A 25,876-nucleotide genomic window follows, 5' to 3' on the forward strand; every position below is an offset into this window, starting at 1 on the left:
AGGAAGGAAGGAAGGAAGGAAGGAAGGAAGGAAGGAAGGAAGGAAGGAAGGAAGGAGGAAGGAAAGGGGAAAGGGGGAAGAGGGAAGGGGGAAGGGAGAAGGAAGGAAGGAAGGAAGGAAGGAAGGAAGGGGGAAGGAGGGAAGGGGGAAGGAGGGAAGGGGGAAGGAGGGAAGGAGGAAGGGGGAAGGGGAAAGGGGGAAGGGGAAAGGGGGAAGGGGGAAGAGAAGGCAGGCCCTAAAATTCTAAAATTCTTCTATTGCAAGCATTATTCTTGGCAGAAAACAGCATTAGGAAACCTCTAAATCTCTCTTCCTCCCTTCCCTTTTTCTGAGACAAGGTCTCACTGTGTATCTCTAGCTAGCCTGGCACTCACATTATGTAGACTAGCCTGGCCTTGAACTCAGAGATCTACCTGTCTATTACTCCTGTTAAATGGGTTATATGCCACCATACCCAGTGTTTATTTTCTTGTTGTTGTTTTGAATTTTTCAAGACAGGGTTTCTCTGTGTGTAGTCCTAGTTGTCCTGCCTGGAACTCACTCTGTAGACTAGGCTGGCCTTGAACTCACAGAAATTTGCCTACCTCTGCCTCCCAAGTAAGTGCTGGGATTAAAGGTGCATGCCATCAACACTTGGCTGGTGCCTATTTTCTTTTTCTTTTCTTTTTTTTTTTTTTTTTTTGGTTTTTTTGAGACAGGTTTCTCTGTATAGCCCTGGCTGTCCTGGAACTCACTCTGGAGACCAGGCTGGCCTCGAACTCAGAAATCCGCCTGCCTCTGCCTCCCAAGTGGCCTATTTTCTTAATATATCTATTTAAAAGAAAATGATGATTGTTGTAATAGGAAAACACACAGAGAAAAATGGCTAATGATGGCAGAGTTTGAACCTGATATTTTAAAATATTTCGATTCAACTACATGTTAATCTTTGGTAAACATTCTTGTTATCAATTGCTTTGTAAACTTCCATTTGTGGGTAGCAATGCTATATAATTAAATACACATCAGACAGAAACTTAGACAGCGTTAAGAAATCTTATGTCTTTTAGATGATGGGCTAAGGCTTCTAGTAAGATTCATAGTACAGCATGAAGTTATTAGCACATTTGACACCCTGGATCTCAAATCTTCACATCAAAAGTGGAAGAAAAAGGAAAGGGAAATGGAGAGAAAATATGAGAATGAAATGTGGTGTTAAAGCAGAGCATAATACTTCTAGAATGCTGAATGATTTCTGTCATGTCAGACAGGGATGAGAAACAGCAGACAGTAGGCTCTAAACAGAATGAAGGAGAGAACACTAGCTCTGACAGTTTGCTTACTACTCCCAAAGAAAATGGGAGAAAATGTCAGAAAAGAAAATAAAGATGGGATATGTTTGAGAGTTTTGTAAATTTATAGGCAATTAAGAGGGATCATTTCCAATTTGATGTATCTTGGTAATACCAAATTATCTTCCTCGTAAGTACAGAACAATTAAGTTTCAGATAAGTATAGATGTCAAAAGTAAATTATGGAAGGTATTAACATGTGGTATTTTAATAAAATAACCTCCAAAATTCTGGACTGAGGTATTGAACCAGTCTGATGTGAAGACCCAAATCCAATGAAGGCATGTTTATAGTTAAAGAGTACTGGAGACTGGTAATTTTATTTTCTTAAAATCTGTTTTCATTATACTAAATTTATTGGCAAAGTAGATTAAATAGCAATATGCCTTGGCTAATAAAAAGTGAAGACTTTTATACTGAGAGGTTATGAGTTTACTTTAAAAGCTGTAATATTTTCAAGAATTTTATAATTAACTATTTCATTCAAAACATATTTCTTTGAATTGAAGCGTGATCTCAGTACTCTAACCACAAAAAAAGATCAGCTACGAATAATCATGAGTATTGTGTGGTAGTACACGTCTGTAATCCCAGTAATTAGGAAGCAAAGGCAGGAGTTTCAGAAGTTCAAGATCCTCCTCAGGACTTCAGGACTTCCTACACAGCAAGTTCAAGGCTAGTCTGGGTTATATGAGAACCTGTGTCAAAAACATTACTGACCCCATGGGAGCCAGGCTACACTTACCACTGCCAGTAGACTCTGAGGCTTCAGACGCAGAAGAAATGTTGTCTGAGTACTTCTCTTCTGTGGTATTCATATAACCAAGATTGTTACTGATTCTATCTTCTCCATGCTCTATAGGATGTGCTGTTGTTCCAAATGAAAATTTTCCTCCATTTAGAACAGATGATGGCTCAATTACTACAGGGTTGGCATCCTAAAACCATAAAGAAGCCAAATTTAACAATCTGACCAGTATGTAGCTATTAAAGGATTAATTTTAAAAAATGTATTCCACTGTATTTAATGTGTATGAGTGTTTTGCCTCCATGTGTCTGTGTAACACTTGTGCCCTGTAGGTTAGAGAAGGGTGCTGAATCCTTTGGAACTGGAGTTACAGTTGGTTATAAATTGCCGTGTGGGTCATGGGAACTGAAGCTAGATCCTATGGTAGAGAAGTTAGAGTGTTCTTAACCACTGAACCATCTTTTCAGCCCCTCAAAGAATTAATCTTAATATAACAAATGTCAAAAATATCTATTATTTTTTATCATTGTGAGTTGCTAAAGTCATTTGCTATATAAATTTTCCTTCCTTAAGGAAGTGTATACACACACACACACACACATACATACACACACATACAATGCTCCCAATATATTCATTTAATATAGTCACATATACTCATCAGTACATTGAGAAAAGACTGTACCACATAAACAAGCTCTGAAAGGTCAGAGATGCCAGCCCTGATTATTACATACAACAAAACAGTCACAATCAAAGGAGAAGAAAAACAGTTTGTGATAAAAGCAAACTTAAGACATTTATGTCCACAAGGTTAGCTCTACATAGGACACCAGAAGGAATATTTCAGCCTGAAGAGAAGGTTACCCATACTAAGAGGACAAAAGGAATAATCTCAGAACATTTAGCCAAAAGAGGTCTTAAAAAAAAAAAAAGACTACAACCACAACCACCATAACAAAACAGCAATTAACAAACACTGTTCAACAAAATCTCAATATAAATAGTCTCAATTTCCTAACAAAAAGACAGATTGGCTTAGAAAACAGGATTCATCTTTTTTATGTCTCCAAGAAACATACTTTATCATAAAGGACAGATACTACCTTAGGGGAAAAAGGATGAAAAAACGTATTCCAAGTAAACAAAACTAAGAAACAAGTAGGCACAACTATTTTAATATCTGATAAAATAGAACTCTATTTTATCATAACTAAGCAGAAGTGATAGGGAAAAACACTATATACTCATTAAAAGAAAAATTTACCAAGAGGATGATACAATTCGTTTATACACAAAAACAAGGCACCTAATTTCATAAGAGACACTATTAAATATTAGATCTAAAAATCACACATTGAGCTTAATACAATGACAGTGGTTGACTTCAATGCCCTACTCTCTCCAATAGACAGGTCACCCAGACAAAAACCAAACAGAAACTCACAAGTTAAATAATATCACAAATCAAATAGCCCTATCAAATACCTACAGAACACTCCACTCAAACATTAAGCACTATACTTTCCTTTTAGCAGCCCAAGGAACTTTCTCCAAAACCAATCACATAGTGTGATATGAAGCAAGTCTCAACAAACATAAGAAAACTGAAATAACATACTGTATCTTATTTGACTGCCATGGATTAAATCTGAATATCAACAGCAATATAAATAGAAAAAAAATACACAAACTCACAAAATCTAAACACACTACTCTACTGAATAAAAACTGGGTCAAGACAGAAATCAAGGAAGAAGTAAAAAAACATCCTAGAATTGAATAAAAATGACAACATAAGAAAATCTGAGACACAAAGGAAGGCAGTTCTAAGAAGAAATTTCTTTTTTTTTTTTTTTTTTTTTCTAAGAAGAAATTTCATAATACTAAGTGCTTACATAAAAAAACCTTGAGAGATCACATATTAGTAACTTTTTTTAAAGATTTATTTATTTTATTTATGAGTACACTGTAGCTGTCTTCAGATACACCATAAGAGGGCATCAAATCTCATTACAGATGGTTGTGAGCCACCATGTGGTTGCTGGGATTTGAACTCAGGACCTCTGGAAGAGCAGTCAGTGCTCTTAATCACTGAGCCATCTCTCCAGCCCGACATATTAATAACTTAATGACACAAAAAAGAAGATGCAAAGTGACAGGGTACCCAATGTTGATACCTGGTTCTTCAGTCCCATATTTGTGCAACCATTATGTATACAACTATAATCTTACACCACATGGAAGGCACAGGCAGGAAGACTGAAAGTTCTAGGCCAGCTTGAGTATGGGACTCTATTTCAAGAACGAAAAATTTAAAGTTGCTTTATAAAATATATAGACCATAAAGATCGGTTGGAGATGGCTCAGTGATTAAAAGCATTTGTTGTTCTAGAGGATCCAGGTTCAGTTCTCAGCACCCACATGGCACCACACAACCATCTGTAACTGTCCAGTTCTAGGGGATTGGATACTATTCTGACTTCTCTGGGAACAGGTATGTACACAGTCCACAGACATAAATCCAGGCACACACACACAAAGTGGTGTGTGTGTGTGTATATGCGCTCGTGCACACACGCGCAGAAAGTAAATGCTCTCAGTATTTAGGGTCCATCATTTAGCAATAACTGTAGTTTGATGTATTTAATTCCCCCCCTTTTTTTTTTGAGATACGGTCTCACTATGAAGCCCAACCTGAGATTCCATATGCCATTTTATTTGTGCGCCCCCCCCCCTTCTTTTGGAGGGACTGGTTCTTTATTTCAAAATGTCACTTGTCAATATTCAGTATCAAAACTTATTTATTAATTTTTACTTCTTGTGCATTGGTATTTTGCCTGCATGTATGTCTCTATGAGGGTGTCAGATCTCTTAAAACCAGTGTTAGAGACAGCTGTGATAAGCCATGTGGGTGTTTGGAAACTGAACCTGGAGGAAGTGCTCTTAACTGCCAAGCCATCTCTCCATTCCCTAGTCTCTAATTTCTTATGACTGAAAAATTATCTGTACTTGCAGAAGATGAGTTGTGACATTCTTATTTATAGATCAAAGACAAGAAAGCCATTATTAATGATCAATGTCTAAAAAAGGCACCAATTAAGTTGTGAGTTGGTGTTCATCTTCCTGCTTTTGCCTACCAAAAGCTGAGATTACAGACGTGAATCATAATGCTGGCTTGTTAACATTGATTATTTTTGGTATTTTGGATTTTCTGAGATGAGGTCTCATCTAGCCCATGCTAGCCTCAAACCTGTTAATGTAGCCTAGAATGACCCTAAATTACTGATATTTCTGCTTCTACCTCTCTAGCATCAGGATTACAGGCATGCAGTACCATGTTTGGCTTAATTTTTTTTAGCCTTATTTTTATGTGCATAGAAGTTTTGCTTATATGTAAATCTCTGCACCATATATATTCAATGCCCACAGAGGCCAGAAGAGAACAGTGGAATCTCTAGGATTGGAGACACTCTGTTGTGAGTTACCATGTGGGTGCTGGGAATTGAACCTTCGTCTTCTGGAAGAGGAGCCAGTGCTTTTATGAGCCATCTTTCCAGCCCAGGGCCTTAATTTAAAAAGTAGATTTTAAAAGACATTTTATAGACATACGGTAGACAATAATAAAGAATTAAAGACTGGCAAGATGCATATGTAAATTCCCCCTTGTAAATCCGTCCTTTACTATGCTCCTTTGATTCCTTTATGCGCAAAAGGATTATGGAAGGCATTAACAAATATTCATGTAATCGCCTCAATGCACTTTATAAGGGGCATGGTTAAGCCCCCTGTCATGCTCCTATAAAAAATTGAAAGAACCATATTTAAGAAAAAACTAAGTCAGTCTCTGAATCTACATTCAGTAAGACATTAATACCTTTTCATTCCAAGGCAAAAAAAAAGTGTTTCAAAATAAAGACCGATGCTTTAACCTTTATATTCCCATTTGTCTACCACATTCAACAGGCCCCTGAATTCTTCAGATGCTTTTATTCCTTGAGAGACTACAGTCTATGTTATACTAGAAAGCAAAAGAGCTGGAAGGTAGCTGAGTAGTAGTGTACTTGTCTATTGTGGGTGAGGCACTGAAGTTCCAAACAGCAAACTGAACCAAAGCAAGATCCACTTTCCAAGTACAGGTGTGGGACCATGCCACCAGACAAAAACCTGGTAAGGCTGAGCGGATTCAGGAACCCTGACAGTTCTCATATTAAATCTACTCCCGACCAGGTTCCTGTCCTGGAACACATGACCATGACACCCCATGGAGAGGACTGTGACCATCAGTCATGTAGGGGCAATACCAGAAGCCCCTCCACCAACAGATGAAAAATCCCTAACATCTCAGACCAAGCCAATAGAAAAGCATCTGCCTTTAGACCCCAACCCACTCCAAAATGTAAATAAGACTCTATCCATAAAGAATAAAATATACAAAGTATTTCTCCAAAGACCATCTGAGAGGGAGTATGGAAGCTGGAGGAAGAGCTGGAAGCTGTTCAAACCTACCATAGTCACTTCCTGCTTGTTGCCACCTGACCTTGGCTCCCAGCAGCCCACTATGTCCAGCTGCCTGCTACCTATTCTGGGGCAGTGGGGGCCACAGATAAGCCCTGGCAGCCTGCCTTGCTCTGGCTCCTCCTTGGAGAGCTGCAACTCTTTGACCGCTAAGGCCAGGTCAGAGTCTGAAGATCCCTGTACATAGTGCTAGGTACGCAGACCCACATACAGGGGTTATAAGAGTATAAGTCACCATGTCCAGCTGAAATGAAGTTTCTTGAATGAGAAATCAACCAACACTTATTAATTTCCAACAACTATCCTACTTTCTTATTTTTATTTATCAATTTATCATCCATCCATCCATCTATCTATCTAGAGACAGTATTCTCTGTGTAGCACTGGCTGTCCTGGACCTTGCTCTGTAGAGCAGGCTGGCCTTGAACTCATAGAGATCTACCTGCCTCTACCTCTTGAGTGAGGGATTAAAGGTGTGGTACACTACAACCCTTTATTTTGTTTTTGTTTTTTTTTTGAGACAAGGTCTATGTAGTTCTGACTGTCCAAAAACTCCCTATGTAGACTAGGCTGGCCTAAAACTCACAGAGATTCACCTGACTCTGCCTCTCAAATGCTAGGATTAAGGTGTGGGGTACCATGGCCCAACCTCTACTCCAATTTTTTTTAATGGAAAAGGTGAAGAACAATATAAATGATGGGCTGACAATACACTTTAAAAACCAGCTCCTATACTGGATACTAGGTCTACACTGAGGAAGATACCTAAGTTTCTTTTTCTCTCAATACCAAATTCCTCACAGAAGGAATTTGAAACCCCTTCAATTATTGGAATGGAACACTAACCCATCAGTAGGTCAATCTAAATAGTTACAGGCCACTACGAAATACCATTCACATACAGTTTGGGACTGAAAAGATAGCTCAGTGGATAAAGTACTTAACAAACAAGTACGAGGAATATAATATCATCTTCTTTACAGAGATGTGAGAATTAAGTGACATAAACAACTTGTAACATAAATAGGCACTATATTTTTCATAGGGTTGGTGACAAGCGAAAAATCTGTGTAGAAATGCATACACTGAGCCTGCTCTATATCAATTTTCATAAATATTCATTTCCTTTTCCTTGAAATCTTGGTCTAAGTTGGCATATTTTATTACTAGATATTAGTTTTACAGTCTGTTCAAAATCTTACTAATAAGTGTATATATTCAGGAATTTAACTCACGTATTTGACATATTCTTTCCACTGTTGCCACCACTGCATGGCGATAATAAACCAATTGTGTCCTGGCTGCAGACCATATCTGCTTTCTCGTTCCAACCATCCTCTGCACATACAAAAGAAATCCAATACATGAGAAGAAAATTTTAAAACTGAATGCAAGACTGCAACTTATCACTAGAAAATTTTTCTTTTTCCTTAGAAATTTCAAAATAGAAAAACAAAGCAAAAAAACGTACTCAGTGGAGACTGAAACCCCTTCAATTATTGCAATGGAACACTAACCCATCAGTAGGTCAATCTAAATAGTTACAGGCCACTACGAAATACCATTCACATACAGTTTGGGGCTGAAAAGATAGCTCAGTGGATAAAGTACTTAACAAACAAGTACGAGGACCTGACTTTGGATCTCCAGCACTATAAAAATCAGGTGGAGTAGTGCACGTCTAAAATTCAGGAAAAAAGTTTGTAACAGGCAGATTCCTGGAGCTTGCAGGCCAGTGGTCTAGCCAACGGTGACCGTGATGGTTTGAATGAGAATGGCTCCCATAGGCTTGTATGTTTGCATGCTTGGTCCCTGGTTAATGTAATTGGAAAGGATTAGGAGGTATGGCCTTGCTGGAGGTGTGTCACTGAGGGTGGGCTTTAAGATTTGGAAAGCCTACACCAGGATCAGTCTTTTTCCCCTTTTCTACTTGCTGTCTGTGGATCAGACGTAAGCTCTTAGCTACTGCTCAAGTACCATGCTTGCCATGAAGCTCCTTGACAAGATGGTCATGGACTATTCCTCTGAAAAGGTAAAAGCACCAAGTTAAACGCTTCTGTAAGTTGCCTTGGTCATGGTGTTTTGTCATAGCAATAGAACAATAACTAAAACAGTGACCTACATGATGGGAAGGGGAAAAAAGACTCCTGTAAGTTGTCTTCTGACTGTCACACCCCATCACACTCCCTTTCTCACAAAAATAAGATATAGTACAAATTTTGTTTGAAAAATTCCATAACCCTCACTGGCTGGCTGCAGTGCTTGGGAAAGTGGGCTTCACAGCTTGACTGGGTAGCACAGTGGAGCTGGAGTTGGAAGCATAGGTTGGGGTGAGCTGGCCCTGTGGGCATGAGAGCTAAAGAGTTGACCCTGCCTTCTGCTGATGGTAGCACTGGGTGTCCTAGCCAGAGCAATGCTGGAGAGCTCACCCTGGTGGTATGGAAAAGGGAGAGCCAGCTCAGCTATCACCCAGGCCCAGATCCAGGGCTGTGAGTTGGCCCACCCCAAAATGTCCATTATCTGTGAGTTGTTGGGGGTGCATGAAAGGACAGGTCCCATTGATCCAAAGCTGTGGGATCTCCATGGCGGAGGGCAACAACAGGATAACCAAGAGGTGCCCCAGTGAGCATCCTAGTGAGGATATTGATGGTATCAGAGAAGGCAGAAACCTCCAACCAGACCAGTGACTCACTGCAATGAACATTTGCAAGTGAAGATGTGTGGACAGAGGGGTATACTGTGGGATACACAGACACACTACAGCTTCCAGCTTCTATACTTTATTTTGTTTTATTTCATTTTTGTTTTTCATTTGTGTGTTTTTTATTTTGGGGGAGAGGTTGCAAGGGTAGAGGGCGATATAAGGGGACAGGGAAATGAGTGGAACTGGGGTGTGTGATATAAAACAAAGAGTCAATAAAAAGTTTTTGGAAAAAAGGAAAAAAGAAAAATATCATAATAATATGCTAGGAAAAATAAAATTAAAAATAACAAAAATTTAAAACCATCATAGTTGGTAAGAACCAGAGTTTCACTGTGGTTTTGATTTTATTCCCTTAACAACTAACTATATTGTTCATCTTTCTAGGTGCCTGAACAGCATTCGAATATTTCTGATGGAAAAAATATCCACTGATGCAATGAAAACATTATGTAACCATCTGTAGTTCTCTATTTTGTTAGTTGTATCTCACACAGACATGTATTATATGAATAACATTCAAAACAAAAATAAGTATCAAATTCAATAACTGAAGACATATCAACAAGTTTTATTATGACCCATTAGGCAATTTGGAAAATAAAAATTATATTGATTAAAGTCATAAAAACATCTGTTACATACCATTTCTTAAATAAAACTCCAAATTGCTATCACATGTAAAAATCTAGACACAATGAATCTTGTTAAAATTGATTATGACATGTTGATTCTTGTTATAATTTTTAAAAATATACTTGAAGACCTTAAACTACTCTAAGACCTTTGAGACAAGTTACTGCTCTCATCTCCACATCCAATGAATATTAAAAGGTTTATTATCATCATGTGTGTGTGTGTGTGTGTGTGTACCACTGCATATGTGTAAAACCAGAGGACAACTTAACAGTCTCAGTTTTCTCCTTCAACCTTCATGTGAGTTCCAGATATGAAGAGTTTCAGGGCTTCAGACATCCAAGGTGATAGTGAACAAGTGGTGTGAGTTAAACAGAGAAGTCATTATCTCATACAGTATTCCCCTAGATATTTCTTGATTGTCTCCTGTAGTGGCAACTGCTAAGGGTGTTGCCTGCTGTCTATATTTTAACCAGTTATCTTTTTGTTGTTGAGTTGTAACAGTTGTTTATACATTCTGGTTATTAAAGAATTATAGAAGATATAGTTTGTTAATATTGACTTTCATGTTTAGGTTGTCTTTTAGATACAAAAATTTTAGACTGTGAGGAAGTCTAAGTTACTTTGTAAGTGGATGCTTTGGGAGCCATTATTTAAAAGTCACCTGGGAACCTAAATCATTTCTTTTTCCTTCCTACCTTCATCTCCTCACCTATCCCTGTCCAAGTCATTTAAAAAGAGTATTGCTATATATAAAATTCTTAGTTGTTTTTTTCTACCCTTCTTAGTTCTATGCTTTTTGATGAAAAAGTTGGCTACTCTTACTAAAGTTCTTCCATTAGGACAATTGCTTTTTTCTTCCTGCTCTGAAAATTCTTTTGGTAATTTTATTAGACTGCAAGTTTTCTACCTCTGAGAGATATCCCCAGTATAATTTTAATGCTAAACATAATTTGACTTTTAAATTATTCTAGTTTCTTAGCTAGGGAGTTTGTTTGTTTGTTTGTTTGTTTGTTTTTCCAGAGAGGATTTCTCTATGTACCCCTGGCTGTCCTGGAACTTGCTCTATAGCCCGACTCGCTGGTCTCAAACTCACAGAGATCTGCCTGCCTCTGGAATTAAAGGCATGCAGCATACTGCCCACCCGCTAAGAGTATAATTAAAATTATTTTTCTACTTTTTTTTTAGACAAGGTTTCTCTGTGTAGCCCTGGCTATCTTGGAACTCACTAGGGAAGACCTGACTGGCTCCAACTCAGAAATTTACTTGTCTCTGCTTTATCAGGGCTGAGATTTTAAGATTTAAAGTGCCTACCATCACATCTACCTTTTTTTCTTTCTTTTTTCCTTTTTCTTTCTTTCTTTCCTTCTTTCTTTTTCTTTTTCTTTTTTTCTTTTTTTGAGACAGAGTCTTTTTACACAGCTGTAAGTATCCTGGAACTCATGTAGACCAAGATGGCCTTGAATTCAGAGATCCACTTGCCTCAGCCTCCCAGGTGCTGAGAATAAAGGCATGGGCCACCATGCTGGTCTCTATATGTAATTTTTAAAAACAGCTTTACTGTAATAATTAAAGCAAGATAAACTGTTCCTTAGTAACTAATGTATTCAACTGTTAGAAATTTTAGCTATGTAATAAAAAAACTAGAAACTGTAAACTTACCTAATAATTTGTCCTTCTTCTTCTGGAGTAGCTGGTCTTAACCCCAGAACTATGTGGCATACCTAGAGAAAAACAAAAGGATAATCACACTTTACTAGGGCCCCTAATGATAAAACCGTATAATATTTGATGTTATTTACCTGAAATCTACTTTTTAGATGGAAATCTGTTAACTGGTGAATTATTTATTATTACCTGAAGAAAATTTAACTTAGTTGATTGGTTTTTAAATTTTTTAAAAATGAAGGCTAACTTCCCAATCTCCAAACAGTGTTATGTTTTAGATCTATAACAATTAGATATTAGCTGTCAAGAAGAGACCAATTTCCATTTATTCACACTACTGTTTTACATGGAAGATATCCCTCATTAAAAATGGAAAATCGTAAGAAATACAAATATGCCAAACCATTACGACCTACAACATTCTAACAAAGGAGAAAATTTAAAAATTAAAATAATCGCGTCTCCTGGGAAGACACCATATTCAGACCCATCCCAGAGGATCTGCTGCACTCAGAGGATCTGCAGTTGGTAAGAACCCTCCCCACCACCCCAAGTCCCAGAGCTGCAGCTGGGAAACCAGTGGTGGCTCACTAGGGACCCATCACCCACCAAAATCCAGCTCTCCACACAGCTACAATGTACTCACATACATACAATAAATAAATCTTAAAAACAAATGGGGTACAGAGCTCAACAAAGAATTCTCAACTGAGGACTATCGAATGGCCGAGAAGCACCTAACGAAATGTCCAACATCCTTAGTCATTAGGGAAATGCAAATCAAAACAACTCTGAGATTCCACCTAACACCAATCAGAAGGGCTAAGACCAAAAACTCAGGCAACAACAGATGCTGGAGAAGATGTGGAGGAAGAAGAACACTCCTCCATTGTTGGTGAGATTGCAAGCTGTTACAACCACTCTGGAAATCAGTCTGGTGGTTCCTCAGAATATACCTAAGGACTCACTTATGGCACTCCTGGACATATACCCAAAAGATGCTCTAACACATAACAGGGACACATATGCTCCACTATGTTCATAGCAGCCTTATTTATAATAGCCAGAAGCTGGAAAGAATCCAGATGTCCCTCAACAGAGGAATGGATACAGAAAATGTGGTACATTTACACAATGGAGTACTACTCAGCTATTAAAAACAATGACTTCATGAAACTCTTAGGCAAATGGATGGAACTAGAAAGTATCACCCTGAGTGAGGTAACCTAATCACAGAAGAATACACATGGTATGCACTCACTGATAAGTGGATATTAGCCCAAAAGCTCAGAATACCCAAGATACAACTCACAGACAACATGAAGCTCAAGCAGGAAGACCAAAGTATGGGTGCTTTGGTCCTTAGGAGTAACAAAATACTCAAGGGAGCAAATACAGAGACAAAGTGTGGAGCAGAGACTGGAGGAGGGGCCATCTGGAGACTGTCCTACCTGGAGACCCGTCCCATGTGCAGTCAACAAACGCAGACACTGTGTGGATTCGAAGAAGTGCATGCTGAAAAGAGCCTGATATAGCTGTCTCCTTAGAGGTCTGCCAGAGTCTGACATATTCAGAGGCAGATGCTCACAGCTAACCACTGAACTGATCATGAAGTCCCCAATGGAGGAGGGAGAGAGAAGACTGAAGGAGCTGAAGGGGTTTGTGGCCCCATGGGAAGAGCGACAATACCAACCACCCAGAGCTCTCAAAGAGTCTAAATCGCCAGCCTGGGAGCACATATGGAGGAACCCATGGCTCCAGCTGTATATGCAGTGGAGGATGGCCTCATCAGGCATTGGTGGAAGAGGAGGTCCTTGTTCTCTGAAGGTGGGATGCCCCAGTGTAGGGAAATTTGAGGGCGGGGACAGGGGAGTGGGTGGATGAGTGGTGGCACACCCTCACAGAATCAGTGGGAAGGAGGGTGGGATAGGGAGTTCCTAGAGGGTGGGGATGGGGAAAGGGGATAACATCTGAAATGTAAATAAGGAGAATAACCAATAAAAATACATTTAAAAAATTAAAATAATCATTAAATTTGAGATAATGCAGCTATGTGTTTTTATAAGACATAGTCTAGAGCCTGGATGTGCTAACATAGACACATAATGGAAGACACAGAATTAGTAGTATACCATTACCCTTCCCAAACCTGTCATTCGCCTTAAACATACCTGGAAGAGGAGATTCAAAAACTCATTGGCAAGAACATTTTTCACACTCCATATCTGATAGTCTTCGAGAGTAAGATGGCCCATCTAAAAAAGGGACATTCAAATTCATCTCCTGCCAATGTCAGTTATTACAGCACAAGAATAAAGTATTTTTAAAAGCAAACCAGTCATATATAGAAGATACTATGGGCTCACATAAAAAGTATCACAATTAGTATGAGTTTGCAAGGGATAAAATATTTTTTTAAAATGTAATTTTGTTAAAGTAGCCAGTGAAAATGAAGCAATTATTAACAATTTCCTTTCTTCAATAAGATTTTGTAAATAACCTGGGCACATTGGTACAAATCTGCACTTCCCATACTTGGAGAGTAGAAGCAGGAGGATCAGAAGTTCAAGGTCACTTCTGGTTACCCAAATCTGAGACCAGCCTGAGCTACACATAGTGAGATCCTATTTCAAAAAACAATGATAACAAAAACCAAAAATCAACAATAGGTGTTTTAGATAAACTGTGAGATATCATTGGATACACACACACACACACACACACACACACACACACGTATACGTATATGTATATAGTATAGCACCAGTTGGGTCAGTAAAATACCCAAGTCCCACTCTAAACTGTTACTATTTTATTATCATGGTTACATGGCAATTTGAGCCCCTAATCTGCCCAATGGTTACTGGAGCCAGAAATAGAAACTCCATTTAACATAAAAATATAATACTAACGCCAGGTGGTTGTGGCTCATGCCTTTAATTCCATCACTTAGGAGGTGGAGGGAGGTAGGCAGATCTCTGAGTTCAAGACCAGTTTGGTCATCCAGGGATACACATAAAAGCCTGTCTCAAAAAACAAATACAAAATAAACAAAAAACTGACTTAATTTTTTCTAAACCTCAATTATGGCATATTCTTTACTAGTCTGCAACGAAGTACATGTCAGTATTTGAAAGAAAATATTCAAATTACTTCAAATGTACTTCATATTTTTTTTTCACAAAAATTATTTTCAATTTCACAGAGACAGATAAAACTTTCAGGCTACAAAAGTAAATCTGTTATGATACTGCTATCAATAAGTCTTACCAAGGGCCGGGTGGTGGTGGCGCACGCCTTTAATCCCAGCACTTGGGAGGCAGAGGCAGGTGGATTTCTGAGTTCCAGGCCAGTCTGGTCTACAGAGTGAGTTCCAAGACGGCCAGAACTACACAGAGAAACCCTGTCTCGAAAAAAACCAAGTCTTACCAAACTAAGTAATTCAAAGGAGTTATTATTTGTAAAATAAACTTCCATGATCTAATGGTCTCACAGCCTCATCTAAAAGGTCTTTCACCTGAGAATCATAACCTCAAATTCTACCACTGTTAGTTTTTCTTCTGTTTTAGATCTAATATAATAGAGCCAAGCTATCTATACTGTTTGGTTTCCTTTATTCGGTATAAAGCTGGTCTTAGCATAATTTATTAAATGGAAGAAATAAAGACTATAAACTAAAGCTGTAAAGGGAGGGGTCTACTTAATTCATATATTAGACTTCACTGAGCTGCTGTTGAAGATGGAACAGATCTCTATTTTTAGAGATGATGTGAACGTATTTTACCGACAGACCAGGTAAGTGGTGATAATGCAGAACAGTTATCTGATTATACATATAAACTATGCATCTTGACTAAGCACACATAATATTTTTAGAAAAAAATAAATTACTTATAGCCAGTCTCACCTTTGTGGTATCATGTGCACTCAATATCCTTTCTACAATGTCTGACAGATCCATATGTAATTCCTTTAAAAGAAATCCAAAAAAGTAATACATATAATTTTTAGTCCCCCCATATATAAAAAACAATTCATTTTTCTTTTATTTTTTTCAAACACTCATTCCATCTACCTAGCAAAAAAATCAGAACTTAGCAGGACATGGGGCATACCACAGGCCAGTTTTAGCAACATTAAAATCCTGCCTCAAAAACCAACCAATAAACAAAATGAATCAGAACTTACAGGAATATCATCAGTCCGGTTATCTTTCCAAACCTCCAAAAGTGCAACCACCATGTCTTTCAGTTCAACCCTGGAGAGAACTCCATCACGGTCAACATCAAACACCTTAAAGCAAACTAATGAGAAGAAACTCTTATGAAGGGCAATCACTTTTAGATTCTGAAATATGATGCATTTCATTAGAAGCTACACTGTACAATTACTTAAGTTTTCTAAGCCAGTATGTACCGTAGCAGTTCTCATCAGGAGTAGACCATACTATATACAGCATTATATTATTACCATAATTGTACCATGTAGAATTGTGAACAGACTTCATGACTGTCTCTAGGTCACTACCCAGGTTAAAGAGACCTATCTATCAGCCAAATCCAGAGCTACCTTTTTTATACACTAGAAAGAAGGGGCTAAGTCATTCTATAAAAAACATTGCCTTACAGACTTTCAAGAGGCAACACAAATCTTTGAATCTTTGCTGCTCAATCAAACCTGAGCCTTAGACATGCTGTGCACATGCTTTCGTTTGCTCTCAGCTACAACCCCACCCTTAAGTTAGTCTTTGCACTCAATCTCCTGTATCTCCTCCCTTAAGTTGGTTTCTCACTCATGACTGATAACTGAAGACCTTTTTCTTCTATGCTTAAAAATCCTATCTACACTAGACCCCCAACTTCTACTTTATCTGTCTAAAAGAATCTAATTTACATTCAATATTTTGTCAAATGTAATCTCAATTCCTTAGTAAAGTTTATGTACAATCTTTATATGGATAGAATTAGACAATTACCACATAACTAATTAACTCTAAATAAATCACTCTGGATCTTTCCGGTCTCTATCCGTGACCCAGAGCTAACCCCATGGCATAGCTCTCGGTACCCAAATCCTGCAAGGAGAGAACTGGTCTCCAGGACTGCTGTCACTCCTAAGTTCACAGTTCACAGGTGAGACCAACACTTTTGCTGCAATAATTGGCCAAATAGGGACCGACAGGAGACCACAGGGCACAAGAACTGTGGAGCACTATGGAACAGGATCCTTCCTGTTTCCATCAATGCCCCGGAGCTAACCCTGTGACACAGCTATCCACACCCAAATTCTGCCTGTAGAGAACTGGTCTCTCAGGAATGCTGACAGACCTAAGACCACAGGCCTACAGGATCAAAGGAGGGACAGGCTCCAGTCAGAGACAGCAAGACCAACTAATACCAGAGATAACCAGATGGTGAGAGGCAAGCTCAAGAACCTAAGCAACAGAAACCAAGGCTACTTGACATCATCAGAACCCAGTTCGCCCACTACAGCAAGTCCTGGATACCCCATCACACTGGAAAAGCAAGACTCGGATTTAAAAATCACATCTCATGATGATGATAGAGGACTTTAAGAAGGACATAAATAACTCCCTTAAAGAAATACAGGAGAACACAAACAGGTAGAAGCCCTTAAAGAGGAAACACAAAAATCCCTTAAAGAATTACAGGAAAACACAACCAAACAGGCAAAGGAATTGGATAAAACCATCCAGGATCTAAAAATGAAACAATAAAGAAGTCACATGGAAGACAACCCTGAAGATAGTAAACCTAGGAAAGAGATCAGGAGTCATAGATACCAGCATCACCAACAGAATACAAGAGATAGAAAAGAGAATCTCAAGAGTAGAAGATACCATAGAAAACACTGACACAACAGTTAAAGAAAATGCAAAATGTGTCGGGCAGTGGTGGCGTACGCCTTTAATCCCAGCACTTGGGAGGCAGAGGCAGGCGGATTTCTGAGTTCGAGGCCAGCCTGGTCTACAGAGTGAGTTCCAGGACAGCCAGGGCTACACAGAGAATCCCTGTCTCGAAAAAAAAACAAAACAAAAAACAAAGAAAATGCAAAATGCAAAAAGCTCCTAACACAAAACATCCAGGAAATCTAGGACACAATGAGAAGACCAAACCTAAGGATACAAGGTATAGAAGAGAGCAAAATAACAAAATTATAGAAGAAAACTTCCCTAACCTAAAGAAAGGAATGCCCATGAACATACAAAATAGACTGGACCAGAAAAGAAATTCCTCCTGTCACATAATAATCAAAACACCAAGCGCACAAAACAAAGAAAGAATATTAAAAGCATAAGAGAAAAAAGGTCAAGTAACATATAAAGGCAGATCTATCAGAATTACACCAGACTTCTCACCAGAGACTATAAAAACCAGAAGATCCCAGACAGATGTCATACAGACCCTAAGAGAACACAAATGCCAGCCCAGGCTACTATACCCAGCAAAATTCTCAATTACCATAGATGGAGAAACCGGGATATTCCATGACAAAACCAAATTTACACAATATCTTTCTACAAATCCAGTCCTACAAAGGATAATAGATAGAAAACTCCAACACAAAAAGGGAAACTACATCCTGGAAGAAGCAAGAAAGTAATCTTTCAACAAACCCAAAAGAAGATAGCCATACAAACATAATCCCATTTCTAACAAAAACAAAAAAAAACAAAAAAAAAAAAAAACAGGAAACAACAATAGCTTTTCCTTAATATCTCTTAACATCAATGGACTCAATTCCCCAATAAAAAGACATAAACTAACAGACTGGATATGTAAACAAGACCCAGCATTTTGCTGCATACAGGAAACATACTTCAGTGACAATGACAGACACTACCTCAGAGTAAAAGGCTGGAAAACAGTTTTCCAAGCAAATGGTCCCAAGAAACAAGCTGGAGTAGTCATTCTAATATTGAATAAAATAGATTTTCAGCCAAAAGTTATCAAAAAAGATAAGGAAGAACACTTCATACTCATCAAAGGAAAAATTTACTAAGAACTCTCAATTCTGAACATCTATGCTCTAAATGCAAGGGTACCTATACTCAAAAAAGAAACTTTACTAAAGCTCTAAGCACACATTACACCTCACACAATAACAGTGGGACACGTCAACACCTCACTGTGAGCCATAGACAGATCATGGAAACGAAAGTAAACAGAGACACAGTGAAACTAACAGAAGTTATGAACCAGATGGATTTAACAGATATGTATAGAACACTTCCTCCTAAAACTAAACAATATACCTTCTTCTCAGTACCTCATGGTACCTTCTCCAAAACTCACCATATAATTGGTCTGAAAACAGACCTCAAAAATACAAGAAGATTGAAATAATCCCTTGCATCCTATCAGATCACCACGGACTAAGGCTGGTCAGTAACAACAAAAACAACGGAAAGCCCACATACACATGAAAGCTGAACAACGTTCTACTCAATGATAACTTGGTCAAGGAAGAAATAAAAAAAAAAAAAGAAATTAAAGACTTTTTAGAATTTAATGAAAATGAAGGCACATCATACCAAAACTTAAGAGACACAATGAAAGCAGTGCTAAGAGGAAAATTCATAGCTCTAAGTGCCTACAAAAAGAAACTGAAGAACATACACTAGCAGCCTGATAGCACATCTGAAAGCTCTAGAACAAAAAGAAGCAAATACACCCAAAAGGAGTAGAATGGCAGGAAATAATGAAACGCAGGGTTAAAATCAACCAAGTAGAAACAAAAAGAACTATACAAAGAATCAAAAAAAACAGAAGCTGGTTCTTTGATAAAATCAACAAGATAGATAAACCCTTAGCCAGACTAAACAGAGGGCACAGAAACATTATCCAAATTAATAAAATCAGAAAAGGGAGACATAACAATAGAAACCGAGGAAATTAAAAAAAAAATCATCAGGTCCTACTGTAAAAGCCTATACTGAACCAAACTGGAAAATCTGGATGAAATGGACAATTTTCTAGACAGATACCGGGTGCCAAAGTTAAATCAGGATCAGATAAACCATCTAAACAGTCCCATAACCCCTAAAGAAATAGTAGCCATTAAAAGTCTCCCAACCAAAAACAGCCCAGTACTACTAGATGGTTTTACTTCAGAATTCTATATCAGACCTTCAAAGAAGACCTAATACCAATACTCTTCAAATTATTCCACAAAATAGAAACAGAAGGAATGCTACCCAATTCATTCTATGAAGCTACAATTATGCTTATACCTAGACTACACAAAGACCCAACAAAAAAAGAGTACTTCAGACTAATTTCCCTTATAAATATCGATGGAAAAATATTCAACAAAATTCTCACAAACCGAATCCAAGAACACATCAAAACAATCATCTATCGTGATCAAGTAGGCTTTATCCCAGGAATGCAGGGATGGTTCAATATATGGAAATCCATCAACATAATCCACTATATAAACAAACTCAAACATGATCATCTCATTAGATGCTGAGAAAGCATTTGACAAAATTCAACACCCCTTCATGACAAAAGTCTTGGAAAGATCAGAAATTGAAGACCCATACCTAAACATAGAAAAGCAATATACAGCAAACCAGTAGCCAACATCAAACTAAATGGAGAGAAACTTGAAACAATCCCACTAAAATCAGGAACTAGACAAGGCTGCCCATGTTCTCTCTACCTATTCAATATAGTACTCGAAGTCCTAGCCAGAGAAATTAGACAACAAAAAGAGGTCAAAGAGATACAAATTGGAAAGGAAGAAGTCAAAATATCACTATTTGCAGATGGATATGATAGTATACTTAAGTGACCTCAAAACTTCCACCAGAGAACTCCTAAACCTGATAACTTCAGCAAAGTGGATGGATATAAAATTAACCCAAATAAATCAGTAGGCTTCCTCTACTCAAAGGATAAACAGGCTGAGAAAGAAATTAGGGAAATGACACCCTTTACAATAGTCACAAATAATATAAAATACCTTGGTGTGACTCTAGCCAAGCAAGTGAAAGATCTATATGACAAGAACTTCAAGTTTCTGAAGAAAGAAATCAAAGATCTCAGAAGATGGAAAGATCTCCCATACTTGTGGATTGGCAGAATTAATATAGTAAAAATGGCCATCTTGCCGAAAGCAATCTACAGATTCAATGTAATCCCTATCAAAATTCCAACTCAATTCTTCATAGAGTTAGAAAGAGCAACTTTTCTTTTTTTTTTTTTTTTTTTGGTTTTTTCGAGACAGGGTTTCTCTGTGTAGTTCTGGCTGTCCTGGAACTCACTCTGTAGACCAGGCTGGCCTCGAACTCAGAAATCCACCTGCCTCTGCCTCCCAAGTGCTGGGATTAAAGGCGTGCGCCACCACCGCCCGGCGAAAGAGCAACTTTTCAAATTCATTTGGAAAAACAAAAAACCCAGGATAGTGAAAACTATTCTTAACAATAAAAGATCTTCTGGGGGAAATCGCCATCCTTGACCTCAAGCTGTATTACAGAGTAATAGTGATAAAACTGCATGATATTGGTACAGAGACAGACAGGTAGATCAATGGAATAGAATTAAAGACCCAGAAACGAACCCACATACCTATGGTTGTCACTTGATCTTTGACAAAGGAGCTAAAAACATCCAGTGAAAAAAAGGACAGCATTTTCAACAAATGGTGCTGGTTCAACTGGTGGTCAGCATGTAGAAGAATGCAAATTGATCTATTCTTATCTCCTTGTACAAAGCTCAAGTCCAAGGGAATCAAGAACCTCCACATAAAACCAGATACACTGAAATTAACAGAAGAGAGAGTGAGGGGAAGAGCCTCAAACACATGAGCACAGGGAAAATTCCCTAAACAGAACACCAATGGCTTACACTCTAAGATCAACAATCAACAAATGGGACCTCATAAATTCCAAAGCTTCTGCCTTCATAAAGACAAAGGACACTGTCAACTGTCAATAGGACAAAAAGGTGACCAACAGATTGGGAAGAGATCTTTACCAACCCTATATCCAATAGAGGGGTAATACCCAATATATACAAAGAACTCAAGAAGTTAGACTCGAGTACAGGGGTACAGGGGTTGGAGAGATGGCTCAATGGTTAGGAGCACTGATTGCTCTTCCAGAGGTCCTGAGTTCAATTACCAACAACCACATGGTGGCTCACAACCATCTGTAATGGGATTGGGTGTGTCTGAAGACAGCTACAGTATACTCACATACATAAAATAATGATAATAATAATAAAATAATAAATCTTTGAAAAACATGGGGTACAGAGCTCAACAAAGAATTCTCAACTGAGGACTATCAAATGGCCGAGAAGCACCTAACGAAATGTCCAACATCCTTAGTCATTAGGGAAATGCAAATCAAAACAACTCTGAGATTCCACCTAACACCAATCAGAAGGGCTAAGACCAAAAACTCAGGCAACAACAGATGCTGGAGAAGATGTGGAGGAAGAAGAACACTCCTCCATTGTTGGTGAAAGCTGTTACAACCACTCTGGAAATCAGTCTGGTGGTTCCTCAGAATATACCTAAGGACCCACTTATGGCACTCCTGGACATATACCCAAAAGATGCTTTAACACATAACAGGGACACATATGCTCCACTATGTTCATAGCAGCCTTATTTATAATAGCCAGAAGCTGGAAAGAATCCAGATGTCCCTCAACAGAGGAATAGATACAGAAAATGTGGTACATTACACAATGGAGTATTACTCAGCTATTAAAAACAACGACTTCATGAAATTCTCAGGCAAATGGATGAAACTAAAAAATATCATCCTGAGTTAGGTAACCCAGTCACAAAAGAACACACATGGTATGCACTCACTGATAAGTGGATATTAGCCCAAAAGCTCAGAATACCCAAGATACAACTCACATATAACATGAAGCTCAAGAAGAAAGAAGACCAAAGTGTGGATGCTTCAGTCCTTCTTAGAAGGGGGAGCAAGATACTCACAGGAGGAAATATGGAGACAAAGTATGGAGTAGAGACTGAAGAAAAGGCCATCCAGAGACTGCCCCACCTGGAGAGCCATCCCATATAAAGACACCAAACCCAGACACTATTACATACACCAAGAAGTACTTGCTGACAGGAGCCTGATAAAGCTGTCTCCTGAGTGGGCTCTGGCACAGCCTGACAAATACAGAGGTGGATGCTTGCAGCCAACCATCGGACTGAGCATGGGGTCCCCAATGGAGGAGTTAGAGAAAGGACTAAAGGAGGTGAAGAAGGGTTTGCAACCCCATAGGAAGAACAACAATATCAACAAACCAGACCCCACCCCCACCCCCCAGAGCTCCCAGGGACTAAACCACCAACCAAAGAATACACATGGAGGGATCCATGGCTCCAGCCACATATGTAGCAGAGGATGGCCATGTTGGGCATCAATGAGAAAAAAGGCCCTTGGTCCTGTGAAGGCTTGATGCCCCAGTGTAGGGGTTGGGAGGTGGGAGTGGGTGGGTTGGTGGGGGACCATCCTAATAGAAGCAGGGGGAGGGAGGATGGGATAGGAGTCTTCCAGAGGGGAAACCGGGAAAGGGGTTAACATATGAAATGTAAATAAAATGTCCAATAAAATGTAAAATAAAATATCCAATAAAAATAAATAAATAGCCGGGCAGTGGTGGTGCACGCCTTTAATCCCAGCACTTGGGAGGCAGAGGCAGATGATTTCTGAGTTCAAGGCCAGCCTGGTCTACAGAGTGAGCTCCAGGACAGCCAGGATTACATAGAGAAACCCTGTCTCAAAAAGCCAAAATAAATAAATAAATAAATAAAATAAATCACTTTGGCTTGTTAAAATTTCTAGTTGACCAGCAAAAACAAAACACCAAAGATTTGAAATTAAAAAACTATTCTATTCTAAATTGCATGTATTTATTTAGTGTGCACATTTGAGTGTGCATAGAAGTCTGGGACACACCTTGCGTAAGTCAGTCCTCTCTTTCTACCATGTGGGAGTTTCCATCTGATCCCATGCAAGTTGTTTGACTTGATGGCAAACTCTACCACTTCACTGACCCAAAACTTTAAATTTTGAAAGGTAATAATTAACATCAAGTGAGCAACAGAGATTTTAATTTCCTTAAAGTTATTAAATTTCTATGAAAAATTTTGCTAGGTGTGTTGATACATGCCTTTAATCCCAGAACTTTGGAAGTAGATCTTTATGAGTTCAAGGTCAGTCTGAGCTACAGTTAAGGCCCCATCTCAACAAAGCAAACAAACAAACACAGATATTTTAATAAGAAATCACCTTTCATAAAACCAGTTTGGAATAATGAATAAAAAAGAAACCTGATTTGTACACCTTTAATCCCAGCACTTGGGAGGCAGAGGGTGGTAGATCTCTGAATTCAAGGCCAGCCTGGTCTATGGAGTGAGTTCCAAGTCAGCCAGGGATGTTACTCAGATCAACCCTGACTGAAACAAAATATAACAAAACAACAATGAACTGGGTATAGTGTGGTACATGACTTAATCTTGGAATTTGGGAGGCAGAGGTACGTAGGGTTAGTCTGGTCTCAGAAATGAGTTCCTAAATAGCCAGCATTACACAGAAAAATCCTGTCCCAAAAACCAAAAAAAAAAAAAAAAAAAGTTAAGATTTATTAATATAATAAAATTTATGCTTATAAATTATGCTTTCAGACTATTAGATAAAAATGCAATTTTAAAATTTGAGAAAATTATGTCTAATTACAAACTTATCTTATGAATAGAATATTAATGTATATAAATGAAAGACAATGAGCTATGCTTCAAATTATGCAAGACAGAAAATACTCTATAGACTAACAAAATATTTCCTAATATTTAAAATTTTTAGTTATGCATGGTGGCTCGCACCTGCAAATTTAGTATTCTACCTGAGAGAGGAAATCAAGAATGCCAGGTCAGTCTAATATAAGACTCTGTTGCAGAAAAATTGTTTCCCCATTTATCATAATTTATTACAGATTTTCCAAGAAAACCAATTTTATTAATAACTTAAAAGACTCCAAACCAGGTTAATACTTCCTTAGGCTCAACTCACTAATCATCAATTATGAGATCACTATTTACCAACCTGAGAGTTAAGAAACTCAATCCTTAATACACAAATGATGTTGAATAGATGAAAGCTAATTCTGTCTTTACATAGTATCATAATGTGACACTTTACAGTCACTGTTTATCACACTTACATTTTTGTCTTTCAGCCAGGGGGCCCCTGCAGCAGGCTGATAACCCACAGGATATCTCCTTGAAGTCTATGTGATTGTCACGATTTTCATCAAAAGCATTAAATAAACCTATAATAATAAGAATAAGAAAAAGACACTATGAATCACAGTCAACAAACTTCCTAATATTATGCTGACATGAAGTTAAGAATGTCTTTTACATAAAGTTGTGTAGTGTTTTGATTAGGAATGGTCCTGAGACTCATGTGTTTGAACGCTTGGTTCATAGGGAGTGACACTATTAGGAGGTGAGACCTTGTCACTATGTCACTGTGTCACTATGGGAGGGCCTTTGAGGTCTCTTATGTTCAAGCTATGGCCAATATGTAATACAGTCTCCTTCTGCTGCCAGTCGATCAAGATGTAGACCTCTCAGCTCCAGCACCATGTCTATCACACTTTCTCCCATGATGATAATGAACTAAACCTGTGAAACTGTAAGCCCGCCCCAATGAACTGTTTTCCTTTTTAAGAGTTGCTGTAGCCATGGTGTCTTCTCACAGCAATAAACCCTGAGACAAGTGGCTACACTTAAAAACAACAACAACAAAGTTCCAAGAAACATTTCTTTTTTTTCTGTAGTATAATTACAACTGAAACTCACTTATTCCCCTAGCAGAATACACTATTGCTTGTATCTGTTTTTACTTTCTCTAGTAAAAATTATCTAATAGCTTAAAGACACCTATGTTTTTCAAAGGTGACAAATGAAAATTAAGAATCCAGAAAGGTCAGAAATTGTAACAATTATCTATATAAAGGCAGGAGAAAAGGGCAAAAGTAGAGAGAAAATTGAGCTTATTATGTGAATGTTCAAATATATATTATTAGATCATTAATAAACTTTCATAAAGCTTTTCCTGGAAAAGGAAATACATTACTATAAAAAACTACTCCAGTACCTTTTTGTAAAACTTTCTCTCTCTTTCTTTCTCTTTCTTTCTCTCTCTCTCTCTGTCTCTCTCTCTCTCTCTCTCACACACACAGAGAGGGAGAGGGAGAGGGAGAGGGAGAG

At 38.2% G+C, this 25,876-nt stretch overlaps 1 protein-coding gene across 1 annotated transcript in view; it reads right to left on the reverse strand.

The window, feature by feature from the left end:
• The window catches only part of Usp32 (ubiquitin specific peptidase 32), a 141,254-nt gene that overhangs the window by 45,937 nt on the left and 69,441 nt on the right, over positions 1 to 25,876 (reverse strand). Inside the window, exons 7-13 of the mRNA XM_028772406.1 lie at positions 24,823 to 24,930; positions 15,791 to 15,906; positions 15,510 to 15,572; positions 13,774 to 13,857; positions 11,597 to 11,658; positions 7,833 to 7,935; positions 2,077 to 2,269 (exon numbers count right to left, since the gene is read on the reverse strand). Coding sequence (XP_028628239.1) covers positions 2,077 to 2,269; positions 7,833 to 7,935; positions 11,597 to 11,658; positions 13,774 to 13,857; positions 15,510 to 15,572; positions 15,791 to 15,906; positions 24,823 to 24,930 — 729 coding nt within the window. The remainder of the gene's footprint in view (positions 1 to 2,076; positions 2,270 to 7,832; positions 7,936 to 11,596; positions 11,659 to 13,773; positions 13,858 to 15,509; positions 15,573 to 15,790; positions 15,907 to 24,822; positions 24,931 to 25,876) is intronic.

This window comes from Grammomys surdaster, unplaced genomic scaffold (assembly GCF_004785775.1).
Source record: "Grammomys surdaster isolate TR1022 unplaced genomic scaffold, NIH_TR_1.0 213, whole genome shotgun sequence".
NCBI lineage: Eukaryota > Metazoa > Chordata > Mammalia > Rodentia > Muridae > Grammomys > Grammomys surdaster.